The sequence below is a fragment of the Acinonyx jubatus genome, chromosome D1 (genome assembly GCF_027475565.1).
Source record: "Acinonyx jubatus isolate Ajub_Pintada_27869175 chromosome D1, VMU_Ajub_asm_v1.0, whole genome shotgun sequence".
NCBI classification, from domain to species: Eukaryota; Metazoa; Chordata; class Mammalia; order Carnivora; family Felidae; genus Acinonyx; species Acinonyx jubatus.
In genome coordinates this window covers 94950688-94977112 of record NC_069390.1, presented here as the reverse complement: position 1 = coordinate 94977112, position 26425 = coordinate 94950688, and the positions used below count along the sequence as shown (strand labels likewise).

The 26425-nt window shown below is 46.7% G+C and overlaps 1 protein-coding gene and 1 long non-coding RNA gene across 2 annotated transcripts in view; one reads left to right on the top strand and one right to left on the bottom strand.

Annotated features, from left to right (window-relative positions):
• Positions 1-441, bottom strand: part of LOC128311916 (uncharacterized) — a 34067-nt gene extending 33626 nt beyond the window's left edge. Inside the window, exon 1 of the long non-coding RNA XR_008290606.1 lies at positions 203-441. This is a non-coding gene — a long non-coding RNA (uncharacterized LOC128311916). The remainder of the gene's footprint in view (positions 1-202) is intronic.
• Positions 1-22909, top strand: part of TECTA (tectorin alpha) — a 70733-nt gene extending 47824 nt beyond the window's left edge. Inside the window, exons 12-23 of the mRNA XM_027036760.2 lie at positions 415-614; positions 4702-5085; positions 7015-7301; positions 9032-9312; positions 12086-12196; positions 13397-13599; positions 15275-15438; positions 15877-16125; positions 19734-19896; positions 21059-21146; positions 21441-21557; positions 22127-22909. Of these exons, the coding sequence (XP_026892561.2) occupies positions 415-614; positions 4702-5085; positions 7015-7301; positions 9032-9312; positions 12086-12196; positions 13397-13599; positions 15275-15438; positions 15877-16125; positions 19734-19896; positions 21059-21146; positions 21441-21557; positions 22127-22227 (2348 nt within the window). The 3' untranslated portion in view covers positions 22228-22909. The remainder of the gene's footprint in view (positions 1-414; positions 615-4701; positions 5086-7014; positions 7302-9031; positions 9313-12085; positions 12197-13396; positions 13600-15274; positions 15439-15876; positions 16126-19733; positions 19897-21058; positions 21147-21440; positions 21558-22126) is intronic.
• The last annotated feature ends 3516 nt before the right edge of the window (positions 22910-26425 follow it).

Below are 26425 nucleotides of genomic sequence, written 5' to 3'. Positions count from 1 at the left end.
ATGAGGAGGGCACGAATACGGGAGCCCAACAGGAGCGAGGTCTAAAAGCAGGCATGAGTGCCAGGTGCCCCGGGAGGCCAGCAGGGGTGCCTGACTGAAGTCGAGGTGCACGATGGGAGGCGGGGTTAAGGTGGCAGGGTTACAGCGGCCCTCAAGGAGCCAGGCCGAGCAGGGGACAAAGATGTGAGGAAACCCCAGTAACCTCATCTGCCCTGCGGTCCATGACGTAAGGAAGCCGCGAGGAGTCAGAGGGAGGCTTTCCAGAAGCAGAGGGGGTTCACGGCGAGGAAAGGGTGGCAGGGCTCCCTCCGGGCCAGGCCTCCGCCTCCCTGAGGGCCTAACCGGCGGCCGGAAGGAAACTGTGAGGGCCGTCCCCGTGGGCGTGCGAGGCCTGACGCGCGTCTTCCGTTCCAGCCGTCACCTGCCCCCCCAACAGCCATTACGAGAGCTGCGTGAGCGTCTGCCAGCCGCGCTGCGCCGCCATCCGCCTCAAGAGCGACTGCAACCACTACTGCGTGGAGGGGTGCCAGTGCGACGCCGGCTACGTCCTCAACGGCAAGAGCTGCATCCTGCCCCACAGCTGCGGCTGCTACGCGGACGGCAAGTACTACGAGGTAGGCGGCCCCGCCCTGCGCCGGCCTGGGCCTCCGGGCCCGCTGTCGGACTGCCCTCGGACGCCCGGTTGCCCAGCGTCCCCACCTCATTATGAGGAGGGGGAGGCGGGGCAGGGCAGAGAGGTCAAGGAGGGGTCAGGCGAGGCCCTCGCTCTCGCTGAGAACCTGATGAGGAAACGCCCATCTGGGCCTCACCCCGCTTCCGGCCTCCGTCCTTGGCATCGGCAAGGCCTCCCGCGCTGCTCACCCACGCCCTTCGCTAGCCTGGGCGTCTCTCTCCCCACCTTGCCTGTCGTTAGGCTCTTCTGATTGCCTCTCCTGTAAATCTCGGTTTGAGAGCTTCTGACGCGGCTATGGTTTGGAAATATGGTGGCTATGAATCTGACATTTGTAGCTGTCTTGGCTAAGGACATTTTTAACTGGAAAATATGGCGCTCGAGGCCAAGAGGAACGGCCTTCCTTCTCCGGGCTCTTGAAGCTCCATGAAAGCGCCTGAAGGCTACCATCTCCTCGTGTGCCATTCGTCACTCGGTGCCATCTCCAGAGAGTTCTGTCTGGACTGCTTAATGCTGTGCCCCCCACATGCTGCCCTCTGCGCCCCTCTCCGTGGGGGCTTCCGCATAGAGCCGATGAAGATGCCCTCTGTAGAGGCCGCTCAGTAAAACATTATACGATAGATCACTGAATCGCTTTCTTTTTGTGCTTTCCAATCCTTCTTTATGTGCCACGATACAAAGCTAGAAAAGGCCCTTCCTGGGGAAAGTATTTGGTCTGTGGTTCCGCCTCAAGCCCAGTCTCTTTAAACGACATGAACATCTTGTATTGGTGAGTTGACAGGGAACAAGTGCAAGTATGGAGTATCTACTATTTGGAGATCATTGTTATGGAGGTGCTGCTGGGGATGAGAAAGCATGTTCCCTGCCTTACGGATCTTACAAGTCTTTTAAGGAGAGAAAAACATGCACTTTTTAAAAAAAAAAAAGAGGCGCTTGGGTGGCTCAGTCATTTAAGCATCTGACTTGATTTCAGGTCAGGTCATGAAGGGTCGTGGGATCAAGCCCTTCGTCAGGCTCCACACTGAGCGTGGAACCTGCTTAAGATTCTCTCTCCCCCCTCTGCTGCTCTCCCCCACATGCTCTGTCTCTCTCTCTTTCTAAGAATAAAATACATTTTTTTAGGGGCACCTGGGTGGCTCAGTCGGTTAAGCACCTGACTTCAGCTCAGGTCACGATCTCATAATCCATGAGTCAGAGCCCGCTTCGGATTCTGTGTCTCCCTCTCTCTCTGACCCTCCCCCGCTCGCGCTCTGTCTCTCAAAAATGAATAAACATTAAAAAAATAATTAAAAAAGAAGAAGAAAAAGAACACGAGAACAGTTACAGAATAACTATCAACAAGTGAAAAATAATACCCTACAGAACTAATCAATTTTAAATGAAAAAGAATCGCAGCATTAGAAAAAAATCTAATTGAAATGTCTGGACTGGAAATAAATTAGGCAAAAAACAAAGTCTCCCTTTTTATAAAAATGCATTGGCTTGTTCGAGAACAACCAAGCTGATTTTATTTTGAGGGTCAATAAAAGAGAATGAATGCAGAAGTTACTTCAGTTCCGCGTTGGGTGGGAGGTCTGCTTCACTGTTCTAGTCGGAAGACAGAAGTGGAGTAGAGGATTAGAACGAATCCAAGAAGACTTCTCGGGGGAGGTGGGTTTAGAAACACCAATTATTTGAGAGGAAAAGGCAGAACACATGAGACAAAAGTAGCAGAACATTTATTTTCCTGACAGTCTCAGAGGAGAGATAAACAGGCTCAAAGGTGAAAAAGCACCCTTACGGTCTCTGCTCCCGGATCCAGAGACTTACTGAAATGTTTCCATCCACCAGGGGCATCAGGTGCTCCTCAGCAGGGATCCCGGGGGTCTGTGGCACTATGGAACGGGACCTGGGTTTGAGCCTCGCCGAGCCACCCCTGAGAAACTGCGTCATTTCCCCGAGTGTCAGGAGCCCTATCTATGAAACGTGGCTAATAACACCAGCTCACTAGCTTGTTGCATAAACCATCTACACCACACGCCTCGCCTAGTGTTTGGCACCTAGTAGTTCAGTAATTGGTAGCTGCTATTGTTTTTGTTGTTTTTATTCCCTCGAGTAGCATTTTGTAAATAAGAAAATCCAGGCGTGTTAATGAAATGATGCATATAAAAGCCCTTGGAACTCTCAGGAAAGGCAGGTACGGCTCTCAGCAGCTATTAGTACCATAAACATTATTATCTGATTTTCATCAGACAGTCAGTGGGTTTTGACAACTGCTTATATCTGGGAAGCAGCAAACTCACCGAACAAATAACCCACATCTACTTGCCACAATTCAGACAAGCTCGGGGGCTTGTTTATACAACAAATTTCTTTGGAAATAAAGGGAGAACACATCTAGCCATTAGCATGTAGAGTAATCACCCAGCTGTCATTGCCAGGTCTAATTAAGGTAAAGAAAGCCACGGGGGGCCCAGTGACTTCACTCTGAAGCTAGTTTCATGATCAAGTTCTCCTGTGGGATGAGTTATTTACCCTTTATCATATCCACAGATGCCAGGTTATTTTTCTCTTTCCACCCATGGAATGTCTGACTTCTTATCAGAGAGAGGCCAGACCATCCACTCAGTTATTCTGCAAATCTGATAAGAGGAATGAAGCCAATTTGCAAGGCTGCTGGCACCCAGAATATTTTACAGGTCTGGGAGGAGGAAAGAGTTGGTTCCGGGAACGACTTCACTTTGAGAATGAAAGAACCGGCAATGGCATCTTGAAGTGCACTGCACTGAGGAAGCTTGTCCTGCAAGATCTTGTTCTCCGTTTGCCTTTGAATCTGAGTCATATCTGCATGGGACAGCCGGGATTTTGATAAGTCTATAGATAAAGCGGGAAAGCGGTGACCAGACGGGAGCAGAGGCCTTCTTGTGCCATTAAAACAGCATTTCCGGATAGCACTGTTCTGTTCTGGTAAATTGAATCAGTGCTTCCATCTGGATGACACAGTCTGCTTGTTGAGACTACACCCCACCTGGACAATCATGACCAAATTTCCAACCGAACTCCTTGGAGTTCTCAATCTAGAACAAGTGCATGTTCAAGAGCACAGGCTCCGAGTGGAATTGTGTCTACAGATTATTGCTTGTTTGGGGAAAAATAGGAAAGAATAGCCACCACCATTGAGGATGTACTTTGTTAGAGGTATTTTCTATAACTATATAATTTCTCACCTTCTCAAAAGAGAATGAGTGACTCTTTTCCAGGAATAACAGCGGCTACTATTTATTAACAGTGCCTACTCTATGCCAGGAAACGTGCTTTACACGTCTTATTTAATTTAATCTTCACAGCTGCCCTGCAAGACTTTATTATCTCCAATTCAAAGCCGAGCAAAGGGACCCTCTGGGAGGTTGGTAATGCTCCTCAGGGTGGCCCCTGTAGGGTGGCAGGGCTGGGATGGAAACCAGAAACCTCTGTTCTCTACATCTCTCACTTCGGGGGCACGTAGGAATGGAGGTAGCTGCAAACAAGTAATTTAGAAGTAGGTAGGTATCGGGAAAAAGTTTGGAGTGGTGACTTCAGCGAAATATTGAAATGATTCATCCTAGGAATTGGTTATAACTTTCTTTTAACCTATTTAAGATATGAAAGGCCGGTTTTATCATTCTTGAGCAAATTTTTAAATTTCATCCTCAAAGTGGAGCCGGTACTTGCCGGGATAATTTTCTACCAAATATCCTTCCTCTTCACCTACTTGCTTTAACAGCTGCACACTCCCAGGTTGGCTGTGATTAACACTACAATCCAGCCGTAAAGATTCCCGAGTTCTTGATCGAAACCAATAAAGACCCGATTGCATATTGTCTGGCATCTGAGTTCCGTGGTACTGATGTCGTATTTGCACGGCAACAGCCCGCCGCCTGCTCCCTCCTGGGAATGCCAGCCCCGTTAGAGGTAGGCTAGCCCCGCCCGGAAAAAGGGTCCGGACGGAGAGGCCTTGGGGTCCCCAGTCCTGCCCACGGCCGGGATTAATGCCCGCGGCTCCTCTCTTCCAGCCCAAGCAGCTGTTCTGGAACAGCGACTGCACGCGGCGCTGCCGCTGCTTCCGGCGCAACCTGATCCAGTGCGACCCGCGCCAGTGCAAGTCGGACGAGGAGTGCGCACTGCGCAACGGCGTGCGCGGCTGCTTCAGCACCAAGACGTCCTACTGCCTGGCGGCCGGAGGCGGCGTCTTCCGCACCTTCGACGGCGCCTTCCTGCGCTTCCCCGCCAACTGCGCCTTCGTGCTCTCCACCATCTGCCAGAAGCTGCCCGACATCTCCTTCCAGCTCATCATCAACTTCGACAAGTGGTCGGCGCCCAACCTCACCATCATCTCGCCCGTCTACTTCTACATCAACGAAGAGCAGATTCTCATCAACGACCGGAACACTGTCAAGGTGACGAGCCTGACGTTGATTCTTGAGAAACGTGCCCCGCAACAAGGCTGTGGCTAAGGGACCTGCCGGTTTTCCCAGATAACCAAGTTTGGGGATGATGGGTTGTTGCCCCCTAGGTGCCAAACACAGATGGCCAGATTTTAAGGACTGAAAGTAGAAAGATTCTGCAGGCATTAAGAACGGGCCTGGTGTAGCCCTTTGCTCGCCATTCCGAGGGCCTCGCAGAAAATGTACAAGGTCTCAGGGCAGTAATGACAGCGTGGGTGCTAATAGAGGCTCAGGTGATAAAATGGTAGATAAGTCTGCTCTTACTCTGGATTAATTTCCCAAAAAAGCATCTCGTTTGTTTTCAAGAGCCTTTAAAAGTGTTCTTGGCTCTGATCAACTGTACCAAGACAAGCTCTTTCAACTCTGCTATCCTTTCTATAAGACTGGAGAAGGCGAGCATTTTCCTGTAAAAATACCTGTCGCACTAGAAACCTGATGGAGCATCCCCCTCTATCAGCGGGCTCCATGATGACAAAGCAAAGTGAAAGAAAACGGGAGGCTGGGTGTGGTGGGTTTCTCTTAGCCTGGCTGGCTGGTTTCGAGTGAATCTTAGGCTTGCATATAAACAAAGCACCCACCCCCATAACTGATATGGCTCCTGGGCTTGGATTCCTCCTGCCCCTTCCATTTCAGAAATAATCTACCCTGATGAACGATTGACAGCGACCCCCAGTCTCTCAGCTAAACCAGGCTGGTTACCAGCAGGCAGACCTGAAAGATGGAACCAGTCCCCAGTGCTGTGATTCCAGCTAGAGAGGGGCAGGTGGAAAGCCAGGACGTGCACATTAACATTTTTCAGAATCGAGTGTTGTTGTATGTATGCTGCTTTCTGCCGTTGGCTCTGGTAATCGTGCATTGAGTGTATCTTTAGTTGAAGAGTCATCAAATAGCTTGGTGTCCAGCATTAGGCAAAAGATGGGCGGTATTTTGCGAGCTTAAAAGGAAGAGTCCGGATTTTAATAGTGGGTTTTAACTTCAGTGAAAGCTGCTACTGTTTTTGACACTCCAATTCCTCTTGCAAATTGGCCCACGTAGACACAACTGCATTGCTCCGGAATACGGGAGCTAGAAAGTAAAAGTGACCACCTGAGAGAGCAAAGCTGACATTATTGCTGAATAAAATACTCCAAGCTGGCCAGAATAGTAAAGAATCATATTTTTGAAACTTTTTTTTTTTTTTTTAAGAAACGAAAGGTACTAATAACCTGGGGGAAAAAAAACTCGATTGATTTTGTAAGTACAGGAAAAGCATATTATGTTCTATCCTAAGGGCTAAGAAAAGAAACTGTTAGAAAGTAGGAAAATGATGAATGCAGAAAATATCTTGCCTCTAGGACCTTTGGGGAGGGAGGGGGACCTCCAGTCTGGACATTATACACAAGAAAATAATAAACATGGCAGTGATCCCCAAATTCATTTTTAACTATTTTAGACACCCCTTAGCACAGGATTGGGATTTCATTTCAGTAATTGGTTTATGCTGGGGAAAGTTTTATACAAAATCCAGCCATTTGTAGAGAACTATACCCTTCTAATGTTTTTTCATCTTTCTGCCTCTGTATTTTGCTTCTTTGGGGGGAACTGTGGACAGTAAGATAAGCAAATGCACTTACACTCCAGGGCAGTGGTCAGCAAACTACAGAATTCGACCAAATCCACTTGCTGCCTATTGTTGTTTTTTTAAATAAAGCGTTACTGGAACATAGCCTCATTCATTTAATTATATATCATCTGTGGCTGTTTTCATGCCGTGAGGGCAGAGTTGAGAAGCAGTAGAAATCATATAGCCCACAAAGCCTAAAACATTTGCAGTGGCCCTTTATAGCAACAGTTTGCCAACCCTGGTTGTAAAGGTAATTTCTTTCTTTTTCCCCCCAATAGGTGAATGGCACACAAGTGAATGTTCCATTTGTAACTGGACTGGCAACCAAAATCTACAGCAGCGAGGGGTTCCTGGTGATTGACACCAGCCCCGACATCCAGATCTACTACAATGGTTTCAATGTCATAAAAATCAGCATCAGCGACAGGCTGCAGAACAAAGTATGTGGCCTCTGTGGCAACTTCAACGGGGACTTAACCGACGATTATGTGACCTTGAGGGGGAAGCCAGTGGTGAGCAGCGTGGTGCTGGCCCAGAGCTGGAAAACCAATGGCATGCAGAAGAGGTGAGAGTTCTAGTTGCTAGGCTCAGTGGCCCAAATCCTCCCGCACCCGTGACAGGTATTGATGAGGAGTGCACTTTCCATAGCATCACCACTCCCCTCCTGCAAAGGGTTGAGCCCCAGGTCTTTGGAGTTTCCAGAAGACAAATAGGTACATCAGAGGCCTCGGTCATTTCTTGAACAGCAGAGGAAGGAATTGGGCTTGGATGATCTGATTCTGAATCGGCATGGCATCCAGCCCCTGGCCAAAGAGAAGAGAGTGCCCAGGATTAGAACACTGAGGCCTTGGCCAGCGCCCACCTGCTGGGAATTGGGCCAGAAGAAGGGCCACCTACCCCTTGCTCCCCAGGGCTGGGCCTAATTGTGTACCTGTGGTTCTCACCGGAAGGCTGGGTTGAGGTAGTGCAGGTAGAGGTTGGTGGAGATCAGGAAAGCCTTTTTAAAAACAGAAGTCGCCAAGGTTATTATGAGACGCCTCTCTTGCCAGCTGAGACAGAATGAACTAAACAAGCTATTCCAAAGGTGCATAATTCAGGTCACCTCTGAGCTGCTGCGTCATGTTAATACATTGCTGGATCTATAGATATGCTTCTTTTTCATGGTATTTCTTTCCTTGTATAATGGCTCAATGTCTTATACTTCAACCTACCGAACATCAGCTAAATACCAAGATGGGGAAATGATGCAGATGTAAACTCGATACTACCTCATAAATAAGACTATCCTGAATTACGGGACCGGGAGCTGGAGGAAAACCTCAGGGATACCTAGTCCAATCTCTTCCTTTTCTAGGCGAAATGGAAGCTAGAGCAGAATAAGTTATGTGAGGGGCCCTGTAAGTGGCGAAGTCCAGAATCTCCTCCTGAGGAACTATGATTCTGTTTGAGTTCCTCCCTCCCTCCTCCCCTTCCTTCCTTTTCTTCCTTCCTCCCTCCCTCCCTTCCTTCCTTCCTCTTCTTCCTTTATAAACTATTTCAGCTGGATACCAATTTTCTTGTGAAGGTTTGCTTTTGGTCTCTGCTAGCTATACTGGAAGTGGTCTCCAAGGCTTCTAGACAACTGTTCTACCAACTATCATTATTATTATTGATTAATAATAATAGTAACTCTCATTCTTATTATAGTTGTAAGTGGTTATTTTATCAATGCCTGTTCACAGTTATTGTATCAGTTGTATCAAAGGTTAACAGTTATGTGAATATCTGCCTTTCGACTGACACTCTGGCTCACCCACCCACTATTTTAGTTTCCTCTCACTTCTGCCAGTGATACCAACAGGAGAAACTACTGGGGCACCCGGGTGGCTCAGTCGGTGAAGCATCCGACTTCGGTTCAGATCATTCTCTCGCGGTCCGTGAGTTCGAGCCTCACGTCGGGCTCTGTGCTGACAGCTCAGAGCCTGGAATCTGCTTCAGATTCTGTGTCTCCCTCTGTCTCTGCCCCTCTCCCATCCGTAATCTGTTTCTCTCTCTCTCTGTCTCTCTCTCAAAAAAAAAAAAAAAAAAAAAAAAACCAAAACAGTAGAAACCGCTGTGCCGTTTTCTGGGCTGGAGAGACTGAGACCAGTCCTACCTGACTTATGTGAGATTACATAGCCAATTAGCATTGGAATCCGTGCGCTTGCCTCACTTCTGGGTTAGCAGAAGAGGTAACAGATGGGGTCTTCCCTTCCACCGGGGATCTCGGGCGGTGGTTTTGGCATCACGTTATCTGACCAGACTTGTCGCCCCCAGCTGTAATGAGCTACAGTTCTCGCAGTATGCGGCCATGTGTGACAACGTGCACATCCAGATGATGCAGGGCGACGGCTACTGCCTGAAGCTCACGGACATGAAGGGCTTCTTCCAGCCGTGCTACGGGCTCCTCGACCCCCTCCCCTTCTACGAGTCCTGCTACCTGGACGGCTGCTACAACCACAAGAAGTTCCAGCTGTGTGGCTCCCTGGCCGCCTACGGGGAGTCCTGTCGCTCCTTCGGGATCCTCAGCACTGAGTGGATTGAGAAGGAAAATTGCTGTAAGAGAATTATTTTATTCCTGCGGATTCTTTTCCGAGTTAAAAGCACAGCTTTGCTGGCCGCCACCGCCGGCCCCACCTTTAGCCACAGGCCTGCCCCCAGGGTCGAGGAGTGGAGAGCTACTGCAGAGAATGTACGGGGGGCATTTCGGGGGAGCCTCACCCGCCTGCGGTTCCTGTCCAGCTCTGGAATTTGGGACACCGGCTTGGGCAGATGAGGTTCTCTGGGTTGGAGGAGCACCAGTTTAGTGACTTCTGAGGTACAGGGACACAGTATGGCATCTTGATTGATGTCAGACCTCAAATTCAGCTCTTCCCCGGCTCCTTTACCATGGGTCAGAGCCTAGCTCAGAAAGGGAAGGCTTGTGGCAAGCGGTGAGCTGAGTTGGGATCGAGCTGACTGTGCCTGGCGTGAAAGGAAGCCGCGGTTGGATTTATAAAAGGATTGGACGTATATTAAATTAGGTGATAAAAAAAGATCTATGAAATTGTTTTAATGTTTATCTTTGAGAGGGAGTATATGCAGGAGGGGAAGAGAGAGAGAAGGAGACAGAGGGTCCCAAGCCCTATGTGGGGCTCGAATCCACGAGCCATGAGATCATGACCTAAAACCGAAGTCGGACACTTCACCGACTGAGCCACCCGGGTGCCCCAAAATGAAGATTCTATAGATTCTTGTGTTTTTTCTGTAGTAAGAAAAACTATTTCGAGATTTACGCCCATTATACTGTTTGTCCATCTTCTTACTATGTGAATCAAATAGATGGAGCAAATCTGCATATAAATACCTATAAATGTGTCATATACGTGTATGTGTCCATATACATAAATGGTCACCAGTCCCATTAATGCAGGACGATATTGTGGCCAACAGGATGTGTGCATGTTCCTTGACACACGCCATTAACCCGGTACCACCGTGAAAACGGGCACATTGCAAGACTGCGCGCATTTCAGTAAATTTGCAGACGACACCCAACCAGTGTAGGGATGCGCTTAATTCAGAACCTAAGCACAATGAGGTAGATTCAAATATGTATCCAGTGACTTGAGAAACTCTTAACAGGCAAACTACTAGTCTCTGTTGGAAACCAACATAAGTTGTTTTGATGACTTTAATATTTTGCCCTGTTGTGTTAATAAGCAACACTTGAAATGAAATGAACTGTTTTAAAACTTTAAAAACTTCCCTCTGTGTAAGGGCGTGTCTTATTTGCCAGCTGGTGTAAGGGCCACCGTATTTGTAGGCTATCACCTCCACACTTTCCATTATTCTCTGGGGTTGTTTTCAGGTTGTGTTAATCACCCATAACATTTGTTGACCGGCTGCTGTGGGCTTAGCCCTGTCTAGGTCCACGCACTCGCACTCGTCACATGAAGGGATCTTTATAAAAGGAAGCCATTAAAAAAGAAATGTATTTACATTATGCTGATGGTTCCCCTTTAGTCATGCTTCTGGGGATTAAGACAGGGCGATACTAAGCCATTAGCAGAGGTGAACGTCAGCTGGGTCAGGGGAGGCATCTGAGACACACGGGGGCTTTGCTTTGTTTTTAAATTCTTGAAGCTAACTTGGCTCACGCTGGGATTGAACAGGTGTTTCTTTAAGTACTCACCATTCTGTGCCATGACGAATAGGAGGATTTCTATATCTGACAGGGGGAGAGCTTCTTTAAATAAAGAAATGAGCATCCAAAAGAAGATGCTCTCAATTAGTGTTTCTCAAACTGAGGAGTTGACGTTCTTACAGGTGGTCTGTGGACTCATCTGCTGTGGAAATAATTATTTACAATATGATGATGATGGCACTCCACATACGTTTGTTTTTTCCTTACAGTTTTACTGTTGTTGCCAAAATAGTAGAATTAATCTAAGTCATTGCTGGCAAGTTGCATGTAGGTTTCGGTTTGTCTATTTTTATAAAATTAAGTACATAGACATTTATGGGAAAAGGAGAACGTGAATCAGAACAGACCAGGAAGTCCTATCTGAAGGACCTCTCTGGGATTTTACTGGCCCTAAGATTTTCGTTCTTTCTTTTTTTTTTAATGTTTATTTATATTTGACAGAGAGAGAGAGAGAGAGAGAGAGAGCGCGCGCGCGCATGAGCGGGGGAGGGGCAGAGAGAAAGGGAGACAGAATCCGAAGCAGGCTCCAGGCTCCCAGCCATCGGCACGGAGCCCGACGCAGGGCTCGAACCCACAGACCGCGAGATCATGACCTGAGCCGAAGTCGGACGCTCAACCGACTGAGCCACCCAGGCACCCCTAAAATTTTCATACCTGACAGATATTTATTGAACACTCAACTGTGAGGCGTCTGGGTGTGGGGAATATGGAGATAAATGATTGGACCCTTCTCTGTATAAGTACAAAGAGACAAATGCATGTAATGGTAGAACAGTGTGGTGAGAACATTAATCGTACCGTATCTTGGCAGTTCTGTGTCTCTGCCCTCCATCCTCGCCACTTACCTTCCAGTGTGCGGACCTTGGGCAAGTTTCAGCTGTGAAACGAGGGCTACTCAGGTCGCAGAGCATGTGTGAGGGTTGGAGGAGATAATGCAACCAAAGCATGAAGCCCAGTGCCGAGCCCAGAGCAGGAGCCCCGCTGTTGTCATCGTTTTCTGGAAGGTGGCTCTGTCTGTTGATTCCCAGCTGCCCTCTGACTACCACCGATTCCCTGACAATGGCAAGTCCAGAGTATAGCCACATGCTAGCAAGCGTGGGTGTGAAAATCAAGTCGTGCGTGTTTCTGTTTGTTTTCCTTTTTAGCAGGAGTGGTTGAAGATCCCTGTGTGGGGGCAGACTGTCCCAACCGGACCTGTGAGCTGGAAAACGGAGGAGAGCTGTGTGGCTGCATCGAGCCGCCCCCCTATGGAAACAGTGAGTGACACCTGCCCCCTCCCCGTGCGGACAGACCCCCACGGGGGAGGCCTGGTGGCTGCACCGCAGGGCAGCTGGGGTGGAGCCCACGCGTCCCGTGCTAGCTAGAGACCCACATAGCGGAGGTTTCACAAGGAGCATCGATCGAAGCAGGACGAGGAAGCCATCTGACATCTTCAAAGCAGGCTAATGTTCATCTCCTCATAGTGACATCCTTTTCTTCGATAAATGATAATGCCTAGATGTGTACATGAATAGAATCAGCCACTTCCACCTGTGGCCGTGTTCAACATCACAGAGATCCGAATTGATCCTCTAGACTCGCGGGAAAGTAGCGTAGTTTGGCGAAAACATGTGAGCCTCAGAGCGAGAGCGCCAGGGGCCCTAAAGGCAGATTAATTGGTTCTGAAGACACAAGGGCAGTCTCTGATGCCAACAGTACATAACCAGGACCCCAGGCCCTGCTCCGAGCCGCAGCCCCCCGGAAGGTAGGAAAGGCCTTGTCCCCGCCAGGCGCACCTGTGAGGTCGGCCTGAAGGGGGGCTGCGTTCACCCCCGCCTCCCTGCCCCGGCCCGAACCGGGTCATTTGGGAGGCACGCGCTGACCGTAACATCGTCATTGACCGGAAGACTCCCTCGGAGGGTGCCGTTCAAGGGCTTCACCCGAGCAGATCAAACGTGTCCCTGTGTTTCTATAGTGCTCATTAGCCCGTGTTTATGTACTCGGAGAAAATGTCAGTTGGTGCATTATCGTGTCAGAAAGCAAGAGCTCCTGACACTCGCCTGGGAACCCGCGGGGGGCCTCGGGGTGGGCTGCCCAGGGCTGCTCCCACCTGGGGGTGTGCCCGTTAGCCGGGCTCCACAGTGAGTTCCCCTGGGAAAGTAGCTCCCACCAGAGTGGGGCGGAGCCCTGGGTCTGGGAAGAAAAGACAAAACACAATCTGTTAGCGTTTCCATCTTTAAAAAAATAAAAAAATAAAATAAAATAAAATAAAATAAAAAGCTTAACAATGCCCCGGTTTTTGCCTTGAATGCATGCAAACGTGCATTTGGTTGGATCAAAGCTGAATTAGAAGTGCCCCAGCGTTTGCGTGAGGATATTAGCCTCTTCTAAAGCAAACGGTGATGGGGCGCCTCGCCCCCACCCTGCAGCACCACCGGCCCCCACTGACTGGCCTCTCATGATAACTGTCCCCACAGACTCACATGACATTATTGATGCAGAGGTAACCTGCAAGGCGGCCCAGATGGAAGTGTCCATATCTAAGTGCAAACTCTTCCAGCTCGGCTTTGAGAGGGAGGGTGTGAGGATCAATGACAGACGGTGCTCCCACATCGAGGGGGAAGACTTTATCTCCTTTCAGATCAACAACACCAAAGGGAACTGTGGCAACATTGTACAGGTGAGAAACCTGGGGCCGGAAAGAACATCGGGCCGAGGTGGGGACAGCTCTGGGTGTTTTGCACGTGGGTTGTCCTCAAAGCCAACCTCCCGGGGGGTCTGCTTAGAAAGATCCTCCCCGGAAAACAGCACAAGGCATATGTGAAATGAAAGACATCAAGGAGAATAGGGACACCCGGGTGGCTCCGTCAGTCAAGCACTGATTCTTGGTTTCAGCTCAAGCTGTGATCTTGTGGTTTGTGAGTTCGAGCCCCACGTCGGGGTCTGCGCTCACAGTAGGGAGCCTGCTTGAGAGTCTCTCTCTCTCTCTCTCTCTCTCTCTCTCTCTCAAAATAAATAAACAAACATTAAAAAATTGAAAAAAAAAAGACATCAAGGAGAATAATTGGTGCTAAGTAGTTTGTTGAACTGAAAGATCATGATAAGTGACAGACTCCTGTCCTTGATTTACACTATCTGCTGTTGTCCTTTGCCTAGCACATTGACAAATTTTTGTTACCTTGCTCCTGCTTCTCTTGTTCTTCTGGGTAAATACAGCTGGGTTCAGCTGTTTTGGGGGGTAAGGGTGTCCCAGACATCATTTAACAATTGGCTGCACACTCTCAACAATAGCCAAATTATGGAAAGAGCCTAAATGTCCATCAGCTGATGAATGGATAAAGAAATTGTGGTTTATATACACAATGGAGTACTATGTGGCAATGAGAAAGAATGAAACATGGCCCTTTGTAGCAACGTGGACAGAACTGGAGAGTGTTAGGCTAAGTGAAATAAGCCATACAGAGAAAGACAAATACCATATGTTTTCACTCTTATGTGGATCCTGAGAAACTTAACAGGAACCCATGGGAGAGGGAAAGGAAAAAAAAAAAAAAGAGGTTAGAGTGGGAGAGAGCCAAAGCATAAGAGACTCTTAAAAAATGAGAACAAACTGAGGGCTGATGGGGGGTGGGAGATGGGTATTGAAGAGGGCATCTTTTGGGATGAGCACTGGGTGTTGTATGGAAACCAATTTGACAATAAATTTCATATATTTAAAAAAAAACAGTTGGCTGCAGAAATACAGCAAGGCCCCACCTTTCAGTGTCAGATTGTCCTACTTATATTTGGCAAACCATCTTGATTCTCTTCCTCCTGTTCCTTCCTGCTGTCTTTAAAATATATATATATATGTGTGTGTATATATATATATATATATATATATATATATATATATATATCTGCATTCATTAACTCAAAAGGAGTGAGCAGGTGAAACTTACATTTGTTCCTCTTGGTCCTTGTGGGAAGGTCCGGTAGAAGATCTGGTGGAAGAGAGATTTTGAATTAGGACTTGAAGAAGATTTATATGACCCTGGGATAGCAATACTTCATGCTGTCCTGAGCTTGGGTTCCCACAGATAACTGGGGCCGGTTGTAGTTAGAATTCAGGGTACATGAATTCACCCTCTGTGGACACTCAAGGTTATCAGCCTGAAGGGTGCCATTGACATCTAATGCGACATTTTTTGTTGTTGTTGTTGTTAGTAAATGCTGAAGCTAGCTCAATAGTGACTTATACCAGCCTCTGGATTATGTATGGAATGAAGCCATTTCTCTACTTTCGGGGCTGTGGATTTGAAATGCAAGCCACTTATTCACTCCCCCCTTTAATGATTTCTGACCTTCCTTTGCAGTCCAATGGCACTCATATCATGTATAAAAACACAATCTGGATCGAAAGTGCCAACAACACTGGCAACATCATCACTAGGGACCGGACGATCAATGTGGAATTTTCGTGTGCTTACGAGCTGGATATCAAGATCTCTTTAGATTCTGTTATAAAGCCTATGCTAAGGTAAAGAATCTCACGGGCTGTGCACATTGCTTTGTCTTTTCCTTGACAGTTGAGGTTAGCATAATCAAAATTGCTAGCATTTGTCTTTGAAGCACGGGGGAAGAAATAGTTCCTGTTTTCTTCACCTAAATGCCTTGGACCAGCACTGTGTAACAGAACTTTCTACAGTGATGGAAATGTACTGTATCTGTACTATCCAATAAAATAGCTGTATATGGAAATTGAGCAATTGAAATGTGGCTAGGGGTGCTGAGGAATTGAATTTTTAATTTAATTTTATTTTAATTGCCACATGTGGCTTACAGGTACCATTTTGGACTTAGACTTTTCTGTCGTCTGCTTTGCCTTCCCTCTGCATAATCAGCTTGAAACTGGTAGTAACTGCATAAATATGATTGTTTGGCATTCCTCCTCACTGCATGCTTATTTCCCTTTCAGTGTCATTAACCTCACAGTTCCAACCCAAGAAGGCAGCTTCACCACCAAGATGGCGCTCTACAAAAACGCCTCCTACAAACATCCTTACCGCCAGGGTGAAGTGGTGTTGACGACTCGAGATGTGCTGTACGTCGGGGTCTTTGTGGTCGGCGCTGACGCCACACATTTGATCCTGACGCTGAACAAGTGCTATGCCACCCCGTCCCGAGACAGCAATGACAAACTCCGATACTTCATCATTGAAGGGGGGTGAGTGGCCTCCTCTCAGAGGACCGTCTGAGAGCTTTTAGGGTAATATTCGCCAGTACCAGTTTGTAGAGAAGGTTTTAGAGAAGAGAATGGGAAGGGGTATTTGTGCTGTGCATCCAGGAACTCTAATTCTCTGAACAAACCTGTGAGGTAGACATTGTAAGCCTCACTTTCTACCCTAGCAGGCTGAGGCTTCGGGAGACCAAGCCACTTGCTTCAAGTCACACAGCAACGTAGTGGTGGGTCCCCAAGTCCTGTGGCAGTCACTACAGAATGCTTTATTCTCACAGTGATCAGAGAGGGGATCGTGCCCTGCCTATTTGAATTGCAGTCTGAGAGAAATGGGGATCACCTGCAAAAGAAGGAATGCCACAACTACAGTCTGGCGAACAGGACATCCATCAGAATAGAAAAAGAGCTAGAACCGTAGAAGAGAAGAAACAGAAGCACAGAATACACTAGAATCGTTTATAAAATCGATGACTTTTGTTTTATTCACTGCTATATGCCCAGCACCTACTGTGTGCCCTGACACATATGGAACAAAATTTATTGAATGAATAAAGAAGAAGAAAAGACTACAGACCAATAATAATTATTTTTCCTTTTTATTTATTCATTAAAATTTTTTTTATATTTTATTTTTGAGAGGGAAAGAGAAAGAGTGAAAACAGTGGTTGGGTGGGGGGGGAACAGAGAGAGAGGGAGACACAGAATCCAAAGCAGGCTCCAGGCTCCGATCTGTCAGCACAGGGCCTGACACGGGACTCTGACCCACGAACTGAGAGATCATGACCTGAGCCGAAGTAGGACATTTAACCAACTGAGCCACCCAGGCACCCCAATTTTTCTTTTTTAAAAACACATACGGGTTATGTCAAGCAACGGTAATTCTAGCTGGGTATGAAAATCTACTAGTGAAAAGACTAACAGGAGAAAAGCATACAATATATTTAATACCAGTTCTCTGTGATACTGAAAGCCTTCATGAGGAAATGAGGATCTCAAGAAGTGGTTGAACCTGAGTATTTTTTGCTGGGTTAGGTGAAGAGTAGACGGTCACGGACAAGTATGAGAGGTCAAAGGGTATGAGGTCAGTATGGTAAACGGGAGGAGCTTAGCAAAGCCTGTTAGGATTCTTCTTGCTGTCCCTCTGTCTTTGGAGATAAGGATGTTCCTTTCCTGCAGGTGTTGGGGGGGGCACCTCTCACATGAGGGCCCTGTGACCTGTTTCAGGGACAAAGAGTCAGGGAAAGGTCAGAGTGACCTTTCTGCTTCTGCTTTTCTCAAACTCCTTCACCTTAAAATATTAAGTATGCCAAGGTGCCAGATTTGAGGGGTAGCATGTCCTGAATCCTGTCCCCAGCCTGGGCCGACACCTACCCTGGCGTGTCAGGGAGCATTATAGATACTATAATTAGTTTTAGGGTTGAAAAGGAAGAGTTTTCCCAAAAGAAGGTGTGGTTCTGGGCAAACCATGGATAACCACTATTTTTGCAGATTAAACAGGTTCAGAGATGTTAGGTACACAGCTCACCCAAGGCCACTCAACTTACCAGGGGCAGAAGAAGAATCTTTCCAAGTATCAGGACACACCGCCACCCTAAGTGGTCAGACGGGGCTTGTGGCAGGGGTCGCTGAGGGATTTGTCTTCCTGAGCTGGTTCTTAGCCTCCTTGGAGGCAAAGGGAGGGACTTGGTGACTACTGGTTAATTCACAGTGTGGATTTCTCTCCTTCCCGTCATAGTCCTTTCCCTAAGGGATAGAGCTCAGATATGAGCCCCTGTAGTGTTGCAAGCCTGGTTGTAGGGTCTGTGCCTCCTTTGAAGGACACAGTGGTTGGCAGTTTTATTTTATTTTATTTTTTAAGTTTTTAAAATTTATTTTCAGACAGAGAGCATGAGTGAGGGATGGGCAGAGAGAGAGGGGGAGAGAGAGAATCCCAAGTAGGCTCTGCACCATCAGCACAGGCCTCAACGAGGAGCTGGAACTCATGAACTATGAGATCATGATCTGAGCCCAAATCCAACACTTGACCAACTGAGCCACCCGGGCACCCCAGTGTTTGGCAGTTTTAAGATAGTGTTTAATACACTTGATCCAGAGAGGAGAGAGAATGAGTGCGTGAGCATGTTCATAAAACTGGGCCTGCCCCAGGGTCTGAGCAAAGGCCTGCAGATGAAACTGTTGTTTGATTTTGTCCTATGAGGGAATTTTACCTCATGAGTCCTTCTGACCTTTCTTGGACGGATGTGGTTAGTTGTTTTTCCAGTGAACTCATCTGGGCAAAAGCATGAGCAGCAAAATGGGTTCACTTCAGAATTTTGGGGGGTCAGCTCTTCCTCCGTGGCTCTGCAGAGGGTAGCAATGGCACCCCCAGTGACTCTGGCTAAGACGGAAGGCCTGGGTGAAGGTTGGAGTGCTGTGAACATTTTAGAAACTTTAAACCAATTTAGATTATTCAAATGAATAACAGTGACAAGGAAAAGTATGGCAAGTAAGTTTTCATTTCAAAGCATTTAAGAGATTATTGCCTTGAAGACTAATTATAAAACCTAATAGGTGTGGGGGTGCTGAAGGATAACTTCAGTTTTTCATTTTCCTTATCACTAAGCTGTTTAATCCTGTGGGCTCGGGGAAGGAGCGATTAAAAAAAAAAAAGAGTCACCCTTTTTATCTTTATCATTTTTAGATAACTTCTTGGCTCCTATAGGCCAGCATTAGTGATGGCGGCACAATCCATTCATTCCCTCGTTTGTTCCTTTACAGAGATGTTTAGATACTTCCCACGTGCCCTGCAGTGTGTTAGAGACACAGTGAGGATCACAGCCTGATTTTTTGCCCTCCAGGAATCCAGGAAAAGCCACCTGTTCTTGCCCGGTCAGGGCAGTGCGAGGGGTTATTTGTAGAGAAGGGGGGAGCTATAGACTGGTGTTGGGGAAAGAGCGGGAGTAGGCATGGGAAGACTCCCAGACTGGGGAGGCTTCATGTGGAAAGACCGTGGGGCCTAAGAGGCTGTGATGCATTTGGGGAGCTCTTAGGTAGCAGAGGCAGGTCTGTGTGCCTGAGGGAGGCCGGTGGCCCAATACCACAAGGGGTGGAGGCAGAGGGAGAGAAGAGGCACACCTGCAGCCAAGGGAGCTTTAGGTCATCCTGGACTGGTCTTCCCTCTTCTCCAGCTCCCACTGATTTGAATATGTGGGAAGATGACCCAAGAGGGTTTTGATCAGGGGACCCTCCCCAGATGGATAACCAGAGAAAGTACAGCTGTAGCAAGGACTAATCGTGTGTGTGTGTTGAGTTGATATCACGACACTATGTCGGCCGGGCAGTAAAGCACGACACTATGAGGGGCAGAATAGAAACTGAGGTACAGGAAAGTCGGGGGCAGTTCCTGCAGTCATGTTGCTTTTATGCGCTTAGGATACTAGTTTGAGGTGTTATCCGATGCCTTTAAAGCCAACCGTGAAAATAAAGTGGGAGTAAATGTGACACCCACACAGTCCAGAGGTCACTCTCAAAGGCAAAGACGTTTTTACCTATTATGATGGTTATATATGAAATAGAAGCAAACGTGTGAAGCGAAGATCCCATTTTCCTCTGAACAGGTGTCAGAACATTAAAGATAACACCATCGGCATCGAGGAGAACGGTGTCTCCCTAACCTGTCGCTTTCACGTCACCGTCTTCAAGTTCATCGGGGATTATGATGAAGTTCACCTTCACTGTGCAGTGTCACTGTGCGATTCAGAAAAGTACTCCTGTAAGATAGTAAGTGAGAGCGTGAAAATGAACTGCCTGGCCCTATTTCTTGCTGCCCCGCTTTTCTCAACATGGGGATCATGGACACCAGGATCTGTGTGGCTCCTGAGAGTTCTTTGGGACTCACAGCACCTGGAAGTGGCTGAATTGGAAGCGTCCCCAGATGGGAAGCATCCCCAATGGCTCGTCTTTGGTGAGACCATAAGAGAGAGGATGCGGTAGAATGGTGTCCATTTACTCTCCTTCTCTGTCTCTGAAATCTCTGCCGTGGGCATAGAGCACAAGACCTCATGGGCATAGAGCACAAGGGTTTCTCAGACCTCGGCATTATTGACCTTTTGGACCAAATTGTTCTTGGTCGTAGGGACAGTTCTGTGCACTGTAGGATGTTCAGCAGCACCCCTGGCCTCTGCCCACTAGACGCAAATAGCACCTCCTCCCCAGCTGCCACACCCCAAAAATGCTCCCCAACACTGCTAAACATCCCCTGGGGGAAGGAGGGGGCAAAATTGGCCCTGTTCAAGAACCACCACACCAGAGTCTCAAGGAGCCAGGCCACCTGAATCTGACAGGAACAGTGGGACCCAGCTCCACTACACTGTAGAGGCAGACCCCTGGGTTCAGGAATTTTCTGCCAGATGTTCTTCAGACAGTGACTTTCCTGCAATTCATCCAGATCCACGCCAGCCGGTGGCTCTGGAGAGGCTTCTGGAGGGGCTGTTGGAAGGTGGTGACAAACCAGTCATCTCTCCCATGTCAGGCTTACATCCGCACCTGAGATCTTATTGCACTGATATCAGCTCCCTAACTTTTAATATTCCAGCTTCACGTTCTCCCCAATGTTTGCAGAATCACACCATGAATTATGGTCAGAGCTACTTACAGATGCCGCTGCATACCTTATTGCCCGATGTGATCCAACAATCCCCGTTCCTGGGAAGGGAGCATCTTTGCATCTAATTCTTGTGCGAGGAATATATTTAATTCTGCTCAACATAAAGCCCAGAGTCCCAGTGGGCTCCATGATCAAGAATGCATTGGTTCTAATTAATCTGAGCAGCGATAGTGCTCGAGGCTGGGACCACTGCCTCTTTCGGAGATGGAAACATGGTGAAGAATAAGTTATCAGCTTAATTGTGTGAAATTTTCCCTCTGGTGTTCTGTCTTTCAGAATTGCCCACAAAATTCCAGGATTGCCACAGATTATACCAAGGAACATAAAGAGCAGATCATTTCAGTGGGACCTATTAGGAGAAAAAGTATGTATGTCCCCTCAAAGCACATTATAAATGATTAAAACAATGGGATTTGAAGGCCTGGACCAACTCTTGGGTGTGTTTCAACTACAATGTGAATCTGGCGAATGAGGAAGTTGAGGACACCAGGTGGAGAAGATGGGCCGCTTCCGTAATGAAGTCTTCTCACAGACTCCTCAAATCCCATGACAGCGTTGGGCTTTTCTTCTTCCTCTCCTCTGTTTAAAGTCTCACCCTGAGATAGGAGTTCAAGACTTGACCTGTCTGAAGTTGACTTAACCAGCTGCTCTTTTTCAGGGCTGGACTGGTGTGAGGACAATGGAGGGTGTGAGCAGATTTGCACGAGCCGGGTAGACGGGCCGCTGTGCAGCTGTGTGACGGGAACCCTTCAGGAGGATGGCAAGAGCTGCCGGGGTAAATGCAACCTCCTGTTCAGGGCAGGTGGCTGGGAGCACAGGGAGCTCTTTCCCCTGAGTAGGAGACATTCATCTGTGAGGTCCCCCCAGCAAGTGACCTAAATTCCAGAAATTAAGATGGGAAGATGGAGACAGCACCAAGGAATTGTAGCACCATCTTGGAGATAGATAGATATAGAGATAGAGAGAGAGAGATTTAACCTTTGAGTCTTGTTCTTTCATCTAAAAGATGAAGGTGATTTTTTAAAAAATAAGATATCCAACTGTTTAAGGACCAAATAATGGTGCTCAATCAGGTCACCAAGTGTACCTGGGCTGTGGTTGGGACTGGGGTGTTTGATCCAACAAACCTTAGCCCATGGTCTCCCTGAGGTTAGCAGGACTCTTCTAAAGGTTGAGTTAATTCTGCTGCTTTCCTGCCTCAGTCAGCACCATTTGGATAAAGTGAGTCCTTTGCCATGAAGAAAGTGGGTTCATTTATTTGGTTGAGTACCACAAAGTGTTTCTGATTCCTGTCCAACAGGTATTTTCCTTCACAGGACTTACTATGTTCCTCTCTGTTCACAGCATCCAATTCTTCCACTGAACTTCAAGTTTGGACGCTGCTTCTCATCATGACCCAGATTTCACTATGGCATTTTGTCTATAAATCAGGCATGACCTCATAATTAACTCAAAGTTTCTATATAATGTACTGTAATTTACTTCAACTCCCTGTAGGATAAAAGGTGTGTACCCTTAAGTCAAAACCTATTTGAAAATGTCCAGCAATTCTCAAAGTTTAACCACCTGCCTCAGTCTGAGTCCCAGAAATGAGTGAAATTCCAAGCTCCACTTGCAAAGCCCACAACAGGGCTTCTAAAAGCCAGTTGTGGAAAAAGCACGTAACTTGCCTAAAATTCCCAAACAGTTGTCACTAGAAACTTCGGTTCACGTGAAAAACCAGTAAAGGAAAAAAAAAGTCCTGGTTAGAGAAGTCTGACCAGAAATCTAACCAGAGAAATCTGTCAAGCCAGTGCTATTTCTGGATCATAGTTTTTCACAGAGAAAGGGCCTGTTGGAACAATATTGAGAAGCAATGACTGGAAGGTTTGGGTCTAAGGAATCTTTCTGATGTTTGGAAGTGTCTGATCTCTGATACGTACGTGTTGCTCACTTCTGTTTATGATGAGCTCCTCCTTCCCTCCCCCCGCGTCCCTCAATCTTGCCATGGCAGCTCGGCAGATTGTTTGCAGACCCGGGGAACCCTGTCTCCATCCCCCACCCGGACCCTTCTCTTTTACAAATCAACCAAATAATTTTTAATGTATTTTATGCTTAAATAAACTTTGTGTTCAAGTATTCTCATCACTCAGTGACTGAAGGAATTTTTGCTGATATTAGGCTTTGCACACCAAATAGCACGCTCTGATTTCAAAAATCAGCAGCGATTGGACCAGGTAGATAACTGCTGGCTAGAGCTTTAATGGGATTTTGTTACATGGCCATTCGCGTGGACTTACAGAGCATCAGCAGGACGTTACCGGGCAGCGTGGAAGAGAAGCAGGTAGTGTCCTCTTTTGTATGTGGTGCACAAACTCGCATTTGCTGTAATTAACTGCCAAATGGGGGACTGCTAAATATATCCGTGGGCTGCCTCTCTTTTTTAAGGTTAAAAACAAAGTAAAACCCACTTCAAGTTTATTTTGAAGTTGTTTTGGATTGAAGCTGATGGTATTTTTATATTTTTCTGGGAACTCTGAAAAGCTGAGCATAAATCCTAGTGTCCTTGACCATGGGTGTGGATATGATTAGCGTTGTCTTGCATGCAACAGGCAACTGTCCCTGGGCTGAGGAAGCTGGGGTGTAGACGCAGTCTGTGCTGAGGTGCTTTGACCACCCAGCCCTCTGGGAGGGTCCACAAATTCTAGCTTGTCTTGCCAGTTACACATGCCATGTGGCTAAGAGGACAGCTGGTATTGCCGGGGGAAAATGTGCACCTGCTTCGACTTGGACGTCTTGAGATCTTCCGGGAAAACGCTGAGCATCGAGGTGGGTTGAGGGACCCAGCCGCCTATCGTAAGTGAGACACAATGCCCCTTCCTCACCAAGAGAGAAACTGATGTTACATGCGTGTTCTGTCTTCACATGAAAAACCTTGTCATTTACACAGTTGAAGGTTTGGATGTTCACAATCAGATCCCAAGTTGAACACAAGAATGTCTCATTCATTCTTTTACTTGATTTCCTGAGATAAATCTTAACCAAAAAAAAAAAAAAATGAGGAAGTGTTTCAATATTTAATAACTTCCCTTTATTGATTTTCTTATGGAAGTCATGAGAAATTTCCAAATGTCCAAATTGAAGACTATAGTTTGTTGGGTTTGGGTTGTTTTTTTGTTTGTTTGTTTAGGTTTCTTTTTAGTTCTTTAAACCTGTTCTTCCTACACTTTTATTCTGGCCTTTGGTTTTCTCACTTGGTTGATGTCCTTAGCTTGTCTCATCATTAGGATAAGTTAGGTCATGGTACCATCACAGAACACCCCAGAATCTCAGTGGCTTACACACCAAGGTTTCTTTCTTACCTGTGCCTATGGGCTCCAGTCCTCACTCTCACCCTGGGACAGGTTGATGGAGACTTCACTATTTCTTTTTTTTCCTCAACAGAAGCTATTGAACAATTTATCCTTTCCCCATAGAACTGTGGTACTGCCATTACTGTATAGCAAGTTTCAGTCTCTGTGGTTCTGTTTATGAGCTCTTGATTTTCTTCCATTGATTTATTTTTCTGTTCCTGCTTCAGAACCACACTTCAAAAAATTGGGGGATATAATGGACACATAACATTATATGAGTTTCAGGTATACAGTAGGAGTTGCTATTTGTATATACTGTGAAATGATCACCACAGGAAGACTCGTTAACATCTATTACCTCCCACAGTTACCAATATTTTTTCTTGTGATGAGACCTTTTAAGTTCTTGTAAGTAACTCTTACTGACTTTGAAATATACAACGCAGTATTACGAACTATGGTCACTATGCTGTCCATTACATGCCCAGGACTTATTTGATAACTGGAAATTTGTACATTCTGACCACCTTCACTCATTTTGCCACTGACACCCACCCCCCACCACCACCTCTGGCAATTCTGTGTATCTGTGAGCTCTTTTTTCTTTCTTTCTTTGCTTTTTTTTTTTTTTTTTTTTTAGAATTCTAGGTGGTCCAGTTGGTTGTCTGACTCTTGATTTCGGCTCGGGTCATGGTCTCACAGTTTGTGGGTTCAAGCCCCGTGTCCGGCTCTGTGCTGACAGCTCAGAGCCTGGAGCCTGCTTGGGATTCTCTGTCTCCCTCTCTCTCTGCCCCTCCCCAACTCACATGTGCGTGCTCTCTCTCTCTCAAAATAATGAATCTGTGTATAAGTGAGATTATGCGGTATTTGACTTTGATTTATTTCACTTAGCATAATGCCCTCCAGGTCCATCCATGTTGTTGCAAATGACAGGATTTCCCTCTTTATTTTGTGGCTAAAAAATACTGTGTGTGTGTGTGTGTGTCACTCATTCTTTATCCATCTGTCCACTGATAGACTCAAGTTTTTTCCATATGTTGGCTATTGTAAGGAATGCTGCGATGAACATAGGGGTACAGATATCTTTCCCAACTGGTGTTGCTGTTTCCTCTGCGTAAGTACCCAGAAGTGGCATTGCTGGATTGTATGCTCGTTCTAGTATTCGCTTTTTTGAGGAACCGCCATACTGTTTTCCACAGTGGCTGCCCTGATCTCATTCCTACCAAGGCTCTCTTTTCTCCACGTTCTCGCCAACACTTGTTGTTTCTTGAGATTTCATTATCTTTTGATGCTTTTGTTTTCATTATCAACACAAAGCTTTGGGGTTCACCGAGGCAAGTGGGGGGGAGAATGTGGAGACTCACACCCTGGAAAGGACACCAGATCACTTCTGTTCCCATTTCGTCGTCCGCAGTGAAATGTCCAGCGTGTTGCATGGCTGTAAACTAACTGAGAGCAGGGAAGGATGAGCTTCCGGTGAGCCTGGAGGACAGAAGAACTGGAAGTCCAGGGTGACAGCTGTCATGTTATCTTTGAGTCAATCATTCCTGTCTGTGTTAAAGGGAAATAGTTTTACAGAACTAAAACCCAAGACCGTCAGGAAGGCAGAACTGGACGGTGATCCTGATGCTTCTACTAATTCTCCGCTTGAAACGAATCATTCGACAGGGTGATGCCTCAACTTTCCTCTCTGTAAAAGGAGAATATGAAGCTTCTTTTCAAATATTCTTGTGTTAGAAAATGACACCATACAAATGTAAATCATATGGCAGTATATATTTAGATTAACTCCAGAACATTGCCTTTTCCTGCCACTCAAAAAGATTTGCCTCAAGGAAGGGGAGGAAAAAAGAGCACTTGCTTAGCAAAGGTTAAAAAGGAAGTTAATTGGGAATCTTATTAACCTGGTATTTGTCTGATATCAAAAAGAACAACATCGTGGGGTCTGGCATTTCTGACAATTGGGAATTCTATAATTAGTTTCTTAACCAGTAGTAGATGTGTGCGCTACTCAAAATCCTGGTGGCAAAACTTGAGAGCATTAATTGTTTTACATTGTCTAATATTCTATTTTTAGAACCATTTGACATTTAGTGAGAGCTTGAAATCTAATAACATTTCTTTTTAAAAAAATTTTTTTTAACATTTATTCATTATGAGAGAGAGCGCGAGCAGGGGAGGGGCAGAGAGAGAGGGAGACACAGAACCCGAAGCAGGCTCCAGTCTGCGAGCTGTCAGCCCAGAGCCCGACACGGGGCTCGAACTCACGAGCTGTGAGATCATGACCTGAGCCGAAGTCGGACGCTTAACC